This window comes from Brugia malayi, assembly GCF_000002995.4.
Source record: "Brugia malayi strain FR3 genome assembly, contig: Bm_v4_Chr3_scaffold_001, whole genome shotgun sequence".
NCBI classification, from domain to species: Eukaryota; Metazoa; Nematoda; class Chromadorea; order Rhabditida; family Onchocercidae; genus Brugia; species Brugia malayi.
The window spans coordinates 11909000-11919323 of NW_025062477.1; the positions used below are offsets into that span (position 1 = coordinate 11909000).

The window sequence follows — 10324 nt, forward strand, 5'->3', positions numbered from 1 at the left end:
CTTATTATTACTACAAAAACAAAAAAAAAAAAACAAAGATATTTCAAACATTAATATTAATTAATTTTTCTTTTTTACATATATACATATAAATTTTGAGGAATAACAATAAAATCTAAAATTTTAGAGTACTAAACAAAAAAAAAAAAAAATGAAATTACATCATTTTATAAATGTAACAACAACGAATGATGACGATATCAAGACATTACATAAAGTGAAACTATTCGATTGAGACTTTTTATAGTCATTTGAGAAGTGGGTGGGCGGATGGAGATTTGTTGATTGAAAGGTCAGCAATCAGTTAAGGTCAATAAGTAAGTTAGTTAAAGAGTGAGAGAGGGAGAGAAAAAGAAAGGAAAGAGGTAAAGAAGCAAAGAAAGTGTAATATATTATGAAAAATAGATAATGATTTAATCTATAGGTGAGGTAGAAAATGCTTCACATCAGTAATGGATATAACCTTTGACCAATAGTAATAATAGTATAGGTAGTAGTAACTTTGTAGGACAGAAAAATAAATATAATAAGGTAATATTTTTAATTTTAATCTAATTCATTTTTAATATTTAATTACTTTCAATTACTTTTCTAAAAAAAAAAAAAAAAAAAAACAAACAAAACTTTTTGTTTCCTTTTCATAAATTAGTAATTTTAATTATATGCATAAAATAATAAACAATTATTATCATTTATACTTCATTTTTCTTTTTTTCAGTAATTATTAGTTACTGTATGTGAAAATGAAACGAAAATTACGACAAAAGAAGAGGAAGAGACGTTTTTCAAGAAAACAACAAAATAATCATACTTCTTCGTCCACTCTATCATTATCACGATCACGATCACAATCATCATCGTATGTACGATTATCAAAATCATATTCATCAAAAATTTTTGCTGCTTTACGATCACTTGATCGTGCAAGCGTTATGCAAGCTCAACAGTTAATGACTCATTTTATCAATGGAATATTTCAACGATCAGCTAATGATGCAATAAATATAAGTTATAATCAACAATATCCTTCATCCCCTCTATATTATTTATTTAACATACGATTAACTCATAATCAAACAATTGGTCGAGTTATAGCTACTAATCAACCACCATATTATTAATTAAATAATTCATTTAATTCAATAACCATCATTTTAGTATTATCAAAATTCTATATTATCATTCCTATTTCTGAATATATTTGATTGCTCTTGTTGTTACGCCATATACTTATATTCTTTTGCTTTTTTGCTGAATATTTCCACTCCAATTATCACTTGTTGAACGATTAGACTAAGGATACCGATATACTCGATAGAACTGCTCATTAACTTCACAAAATTCCCTCCGTTTTCTCCACATTGCAATAAATATGTGTCAAATTGTAACTCTTCCATATATCCGTGTTCCCATAATGAACAGCAGATAGGAAAGATTTGTCACTTCTTCACTGTACTGTATCCGTGCTCATTTGTCACCATCCCTCGACAGCAATATCAAGTAAAGATACTAACACAAGATGTACACATAAGCGACGAACGATAATGCCGCGCTATGCTCATGTTCAGCACACTCTCCTACAATCGATTTTTGCCCTTGAGCGGGACCGAATAATCCCCGATGCTGTGTTTTAATCTGACTACTCTTTAAGCCTGCAGCAAAATCTGACCCACGAACTTTATTCCAACAGAGCTCATATACGTATCAAGTCAAATATTCAGCTCAAACCATCTCCAAAAATTTTATTCGCTTCAAATTAAGCACATAAAGTAAAAATAAAATTCTGACGAGCTCCCTAACCACCACCCAGTAGACAAATTGCTTGATGACTTGTTTACAGGGGAAAGGAAAAAACAATTCCAGAACTACAAAGATTCTGAAATGTTATTACAAGTTGAATTATAACAACGAAAGCGATAATTACCAAATTAAGGGACCCCGACTGCTGAGTTATTCCCAAGGAATAGATTCCTAAAGCCTTTTTTCTCCATCAAAATTCTTTATTCCTAACAAATCATGAGATCAGTTTCTGGAAGTTTCAGACTACACAGACACTACACATGACATGCACGGAATTACTTCGAGCTAGTATATTTGGTAACAGCTTTGGTTCCCTCCGACACAGCATGTTTCGCTAGTTCACCAGGCAGAATAAGTCGGACGGCAGTTTGGATTTCACGCGACGAAATCGTCGAGCGCTTGTTATACTGAGCCAAGCGACTAGCCTCTGCAGCAATACGCTCGAAAACATCATTCACAAACGAATTCATAATCGACATTGCCTTCGAGGAAATGCCTGAAAAACAAACGAGTTCAAAATGTCACAGACAACTACTTACACCTGGACCTACAGCCCATTCACCACATTTATTGATTCATAATCATGTTCCAAATACTCAGCTATAAAAACCCCAATCCTTCCCCACTTACTATCACCCCTCGACCACTTCCTACACTTTCATTATATCTCTACAATACATAAAGTGGTACCTGTATCGGGATGAACTTGCTTCAGGACACGGTAGATATATGCAGAATACGACTCCTTGCGTCGAGATTTCCGCTTCTTATCGCTACCGCGAACTTTCTGCGATTTCGCAGCTTTTTTGGCTCCTTTAGCAGATGGTTTTGGTGGCATGTTAACAACACACGAGATCTAAAAGAAAAACAACACTTGCAATAACAATTAAAAAAAAGCTCGACCTGATACTTCCTCTCTTTTAATCTGCATATACAAATAATATATATATATATATACATTCTCCCACAGACTACTTTCTAGAAAACCCAACAAACCAAACTACCCAAACCTATTTCCCAACATAAATCTCTAAATTCATTTCATTTATAAACACCTTATTTGTACCTTAGCAATGAGAAATACCCTATCCCTTCTCGTTTTTGCCTATATCACATATTTCTGCCACACAAAGGAACAATCGAGAAAGCATTGTCGTAGTGATACACGAATCACAACCACCACCGCCACCAGTCACTCCCCAGCATTTCACCATATAACAATACGCATAATCCCCAATATCACATTAGCACCAACTCCGCACCGTTACTCTCCTACCAATGAAACCATCGTCACTACAAAGGAAACCAACGGGACAATGGTGCAACTCATTCCTACATCCTTTTATATCATCCATCGAGCGTTGCATATCGAGAGACCACGCCCACCTTATTATAGAAAGTGGGCGTGGCCAACAGATTGACAGCGCTCGCTGATGGGTATATATAGACTGCAGGAGGGGATGTGGTGCTTGTTGGATCGTTGGGTTGACGAGGTGGGTATTGTTGTGGTATTGTGTAGGGTGGACATAGAGGTTTTGAAGGGTTTCGTCCCCCGAGCGATATTTTATTGAAGGGGAGGGTAGTTAAAGGTGTTGGTTGGTTGTGGGGACTCTGGGAGTTTGGTGATTGTTGCATTGCTAATTGGTAAAACAAATTTGGTGGGATTGTTGAACTTAAATTTTGTGTTTTTTTTTTTTAGTTTTGACTATGTCGGGACGTGGAAAAGGTGGTAAAGCGAAATCGTCTGGAAAGGCGAAAAGTCGTTCATCTCGTGCTGGTTTACAGTTCCCAGTGGGACGAATTCATCGTTTGCTACGTAAGGGAAATTATGCGGAACGTGTTGGTGCTGGTGCCCCAGTATATCTAGCTGCTGTGTTGGAGTATTTGGCAGCGGAAGTGTTGGAGTTAGCTGGCAATGCGGCGCGTGATAATAAGAAGACGCGAATCAATCCGCGCCATTTGCAGTTGGCTGTACGCAATGATGAGGAGTTAAACAAGCTGCTGGCTGGTGTGACAATTGCGCAAGGTGGTGTATTGCCGAACATCCAAGCGGTGTTGTTGCCGAAGAAGACCGCTGAAAAAGTTTGAGTTTCCGAGGAAAATGATGTTCTGTAATAACAAGCGGTTACAAATCCTACTTTAATTTATTTGAAGTGGTGGCATGAGGAGGAACTGGTGGAATTAGCTCTTCTCTGATGGTACATAAGAATTTTACTATTGGTTATGAGGTCGGGGGCAAAGTTATGTTTTATTCTTAGGTCGGAGACATAAGGTTCTCCGGTTATGTCATGTGGTTATATCTATTTCCTGTCATGCACCTCTTATCATTCCCTTCAACTATGCACTTTATTGTTTGGTGTGACAGTTATTGTCTGTATATACTCGTTTAATTAATCAAATCATAGTATTATGGGAAGCTGCCGCACAGGTTTGATCTCTTGTACCCATTATTTCACCTTGTTTATATTAATAAATATTCCTTTATCTTTGATACCTTTTTGGTAACAGAATATGGTTGCATACAAGTGCTAGATGGACCGCATGGGTGGCTATGAAGGGAGTATGGTAATATTTCGTGTTGACAACTGTAGAGGAGTTCGTCGTTCATTCTTGTGGTGTTCACTGGGTTCAAGATTTAGTTCTGGCTCTTCTAGCTTAGGTTTACAACTATGTTTGGTGGCATTTGCTGTTTGGTAAGTTGCTACTAGTAGTGAGGGCTAGACATATGTATGTGGTGTGTGCATGTGTGTGTGTGTGTGTGTGTATGTGTATTGAGTGAATCCCGGTGAGGTCGTATCATCTCATCTGTATGGTTGCTATCGTTATTGATTGGACATAAGAGCAGGACGTGTGGTGGTGATGCTTGGACTTATGACTGGTGGCATAGAGAGATGGGGTGGTGTGGAAGGTCACCGGAGGGTGTCACGTGGTAATTACGATTCAGCGATGTTCTAAAAGTAGTGAAATGTATCGCAGGTTTAATGTACGAGGTTACACGTAACGTACAGGAGTTATCTCCTTGTACTGAAGCTGTAAATATGCAAGGAACAATAATTGCTATGAATGTAACTTGTGTTTGAAATGACAAGAATAAACAATTTATGAATTTGATGGATAAGGGTACGTGTAAACGTGAGACGAAAATAAAAACGGGAAATGAATAATACATAAAGAACAAATACATGTAAACGTAAAACGGAAATAAAGCGAGTTCTTGTCGAAGATAAACGTGAAAGACAAGAAAATGAAATTAATTGATTGTCGAGAATGATAACAACAACAATAAGGTGGATAATTTGTATTTACATGATTGTTTGTATTTGTTTTGATTTTTTCTTGTAATCTTTTTTTTTAGTTTAATTTATTAAATTTATTGAGAATTTTTTTTATTGATATGGCAGTTGAAGCATTTTGAATGAATGTCTTAAAAATTTAATCATTCTCATTAATTAACTATGTAATGGATAGCAATTACTTAATATTGTAATGTTTGCTTATTAGCTAAAATTGATGTAAATTAGAATGAATTTCAATTTATAATCAATAAAATCTATAATAAAGAATTAAAGTAATCAAAAAGGGAAATTAAAAATTCCAAATTATTTTGAATTTGTTTAATGTATTCAAATTTTTTTTTCCTCAAAAAGAGAAGTTAATTAAATACATTAATAAATTTGAATGAATTTATGATAGTTTTAATTCATTGATGCAAAAATATAAAATTGAAAATGAATTAACGAATTGTATTTGTTTCATTTATAATTTCATTTATAATTTTATTTGCTTTTTTCTTATTGAATGAATAATAAATGGTTTTATCGCTAATAATATTAACTTAATAGCATTTGTAATTTTATAAATTGGATAAATTGAATAAAATTTCATTTTTTGTATATAAAATACAAATGAATAATACTAAATTACTTTCTTTTTTTTTGCGCCAAACAATTTTAACTATCAATGAATGAATAATCATAATGATAAGGGACATTCTGATCTTTTTTTTTTTGATGAATTCCTTAAATTTTTGCTATCCTTTTTCTTTTGTTATCAGCACTATCAGTGTTATCAATGATTGTAACAAAATAAATGTGGCACAAAATTAATAAAATACAGATATTGGAGTGATAAATTTTGATAATATGTTTGCTTTAGAAGTAATAGAATAAATTCTTATTAATTATTAATCAATATATTATCAATTTTTGAAATACAAATTTATTGCAGTAAATTTTTGTTCGTTTTTTTTTTTTTTTTTTGTTTTCTTTTTTGATAAAAAGTAATCAAAAGGAAAATATGTAAGAGAAAGTGACTGTACTAGTAATTAATAGTAGTAATAATAAATTTGAAATTAATAGAAATAATAAAACTGAAATTAATAATAAAATTAATTAAAATTAAGAAAAAAATATTCATTGATCAGAAAAGTTGTTTTATACTTATTATATTCCACTATAAGGTATCAATTAATATTATCAATTCTTGAAATATAAAGTTATCATTTTATCAAGAAAACTGATATATTTTTTTTTTGAAGTCGATGAGAGATTTTAAAAAAAAAAAGATAAATGATGCAAAAAGATGCGCAAATGTCATAACACAGAGTATCATTTATTTATTTTATATTCTATCTATTATGAAAAACCTTTACGTTACGTATATATCACAAAAGTAACACACGTAAGTAAACATATAATATTCTATAAATCAAAACTTTACTTAACGTGATATATATTACTTAAAATTTCACTTAATATAGTATATAAATACCTAAAATTTGTTTAACATAATATATTAATGATCTAAAAATTCAAAAAGAAAGAAAAAGAGTGTTAAAAAAATTGCTCAAAAAATTTTTAAAAAAAAAAATTCTAAAAGTTAAAATTTTATTGAAGTGAACCAACACATAAAATGAGAAAATATAAAAATGAAGAATCGAAATAATAAAATTCAGCAATTATTAATTTCAATTATTTACCAAATTATACGAATTGAAATAATTGCATGAAATTGTTTTTGCCTACATTACCATGAATAATAAACAATATAATGCAGTAATTGTTTTTCAAAAATTCTTTTTAAATTTTGATGTATTATTATCAAATATTATTTTTAACATATCACTTTTAAATATCACATAAAATTTTAATACAATGTCACATCACTTCATTTAATCATATTAATAATTTTTTATAGTTTATTATTATTATCATTATTGCTGTTATTATTACTGATTATTGTTATTATTATTACTTATTATTGTTATTATTATTTAAATTATTATTATTGATTATTTTTCTATGATTATTGATTATTTTTCTTATTATTATTTATTCTTATGTTTATTATTATTTTTTGCTATTATTATTTTCATTCTTTTCCGATTATGCATCCGGAATGTAACCGATATTATAATAATCCTTTGAGGTAATAATAGTAGTATTTGGAGATAAGTTCTATTTGGTTTAACATTTTTTTTTTTTCTTTCGTTCTTTTCCTATTTTTTCTTTCGTTTTCCAGAAAAACTTAACAAAAATAAGAAAAGTGGAAAAAATATTATTAAAAGAGAAAGCAAGAATTGCCAACAATTATATCATTTAAACAGATTCTTTTTTTCCTTTTGCATTTTTCATTTGTCAATTAAATCATTAATAAATTTGACAAAAAAATTTTTTAATTTTAGCACAATTCTATACAAAATTAAAATTTGACAAATTAATTACTTAAATTACTTAACAATTTCATTTCAATTTCAGTAATAATTTGAATAAATCAGTGTTAATATTTATATTTTTTTCTTTATTAAACTATATTTTGCAAGAATTATTAGTTATGCAAAAAGTTTTTTCAACTTATTATAATTAAAATTATTTCACTGATGGTATTTACAAAATATACTAGCAAAAAGTCAATCAAATATTTGCATGCAATGATAAAAAGTTTTTGTTAATTGATTAAGAAATGTACGAAAGCAATAAATACTAATAAATTATTCATTTAGATAAAGTAATTTTATTAATTAATTATTTGGAAGAGATATTTCGATTTTTGTTTTTAAACTAATTACTAAATGAAATATATTTTATATAGGATTTTCTAAATTAATTATTGGATGAAATTTATTTTATGGTTGAAAGAAAAATTTTTTTCTTTCGTTTTATTTTGCAAAAATGGTAAAATTAAAAAATTGGAATGCATAATATATTCCGTTATTCATTCATTTTTTTTTGTAATTGAAAAAAGTGAATTAAAAAATGATAAATCGATAATTGTTTATCGAATGAATATTCTCGAGATATTTACTACAGTTTAAATTATTTTGAAATGTCTCAAATTTTAGCAATAATTGGAAATAATCATTATCGGACAAAAAAAAAAAAAATTTTTTTTTTGAAATGAATCAAATTATGCTTTTTTTTTTCTAAACTTTGAATTGTTGAAATGAAATTTCCAAATATTTTGAAACTGCATTAAATACTACTATTTCTATTTGCTACTTACTATTATTAATTTAAAAATGAACCCAATAAAATATTTGGATGAGATTTTTAAACATTTTTCCATATTCTCTATGTAATTTTATTTTACTTCAATTTTAGCATTTTCTTTTTATTTTCAAAAATTTTACAAATTTATCGGTAATTTGAAGTATTATTACATTTCTCTTTTTCTTCTTCAGTCGCAATTCATATAAACTATGATTTAGGCGGATAATCTTGACGTGAAAGACGTGGAAGAATTGCAGATCAACCGGACGAATAGCAAATGCATGGAAGATATTAAATAATACTTGTAATTCTGAAACATCTCAATAATTCAATCCTGTAAAAGTATCAGTAACGGGTGAGATCAGTCGACGTAACGTACTACTGTCATACTGTTTAACCGGATAGGATGAGATCAGTCGACGTAACGTACTGCTGTCATACTGTTTAACCGGATAGGATGAGATCAGTCCACGTAACGTACTGCTGTCATACTGTTTAACCGGATAAGATAAGATCAGTCGACGTAACGTACTGCTGTCATACTGTTTAACCGGATAGGATGAGATCAGTCGACGTAACGTACTGCTGTCATACTGTTTAACCGGATAGGATGAGATCAGTCCACGTAACGTACTGCTGTCATACTGTTTAACCGGATAGGATAAGATCATATATTGAATAAAATTTTCTTTCTTCATTTCAATAAAAGAAATAAATTCAAGAAATTATATCACAGTATTTCAAAATTTATAAAAAAAAAAGAAATTTAGTGATAATGTCAATAAATTTTATTTGAACATTTGAAATGAAAATAGTTGAAATTATATTTTCAGTCCATCATCAATTCGTTCATTTGTTTGCTATTCTTATCATTTCTAGTATTTTTCCATCATTTCACTAAAAATTTCCCATTTTCAAGAAATTGTCAACTATTTCCAAATTCTGTACTGTTCTGGTAGAATAATCAAATATTACTAAAGGCTTATCAGCAATCTATAACTGAATCTTAAAGGATTAAATTTTTGAATGTGAGAGAAGATACGAGGACATCTAGAATTTTCCCTGCCATACTATCAAACTGATAAAATTCTAATTTTAATGAAATGACAGAGCAAACGGCAAAATTCAGTGAGAAATATGCATTAAAAAAAGAAGTGACAAAGAGAATGTCTACCGGTTCAATTTTACAGTCACTTATATCCGGCAAAATTACGGCTTTTTTTCTTAGTTATCATTCGTATTTTATTAGCTATTGTTAGCTTCATAAATTTGAAAACAAAAAACTTGAAAATGGAAGATTGTAAAACTGGTCCGAATGAACTCATCGTCGTAAGTTATCGAAAAATACGCTAACGCTTAGCATATCTTAAATTGTCAATACTAATGAATAATGTGATGCAAAGGTTAGTTAGTTTTCCTTTTCTTTTTTTTAATGATTAACGATTAACTTAAAAATATTACGGCGTACTTTAAAATTCTAATATTATATCAAATACGTTTGTAAATTTTTTATAATTCAATCACCAAAATATTTGATTGTTACATTACATGAGGGCAAGGCAATAGAATATGATGAAACTAATCACGTGACTGAAGTGGATGAGTTAGTCACGTAAGTGGAATAAGTAAATGGATTAGTCACGTTAATGTGAAGTAAGTGGACGAATTAGTCACGTTATGATCTTCTAGTGTCATTTGGGATGAATAAATGATTCATTATGAGTCATCGTAGCTTTCATGAGTTATCTACTTGTTAATCCGTCTAAAATTAATGATAGATTATCACAAGTATGATGATAATTATAAATGATATCCAAGTTATAAAATCAATTAAATCTGATTAATTTATTACTTATCTTATCAGTAATTTTCTCAATAATCAAATTAATAACAGTAAAAAAAGTACAAAAGATTTTATCAATTTCGTTCTAATTACTCATTCTTTAATGAATGAAATAATATGAAATGAATGCTAAATATTTGTAAATTAAATTAATTTATTATATAAAAGACCAACAAGAAAATTTCATTAATAA

At 29.4% G+C, this 10324-nt stretch overlaps 2 protein-coding genes across 3 annotated transcripts; one reads left to right on the forward strand and one right to left on the reverse strand.

Moving 5' to 3' along the window:
- Positions 1–2075: 2075 nt before the first annotated feature.
- Bm2874 (putative histone H2B 3, putative) lies at positions 2076–3435 on the reverse strand (the record flags this gene model as incomplete). 2 transcript variants are annotated; one of them, XM_043080923.1, is made up of 4 exons in its annotated part: positions 2076–2296; positions 2491–2656; positions 2867–2905; positions 3187–3435. In XM_043080923.1, the coding sequence occupies 4 exons, from the start codon at positions 3433–3435 to the stop codon at positions 2076–2078; spliced, it is 675 nt and encodes a 224-aa protein (XP_042936857.1). The 2 variants fall into 2 exon arrangements, with proteins under 2 accessions (XP_042936857.1, XP_042936858.1); XM_043080924.1 differs by lacking the exon at positions 2076–2296 and having other exon boundaries at positions 2462–2656.
- Positions 3436–3507: 72 nt separating this feature from the next.
- On the forward strand, positions 3508–4733 carry Bm9762 (histone H2A, putative; the record flags this gene model as incomplete). Its single annotated transcript, XM_043080925.1, has 3 exons — positions 3508–3882; positions 4333–4493; positions 4646–4733. The coding sequence occupies 3 exons, from the start codon at positions 3508–3510 to the stop codon at positions 4731–4733; spliced, it is 624 nt and encodes a 207-aa protein (XP_042936859.1).
- Between the last annotated feature and the right edge of the window lie 5591 nt (positions 4734–10324).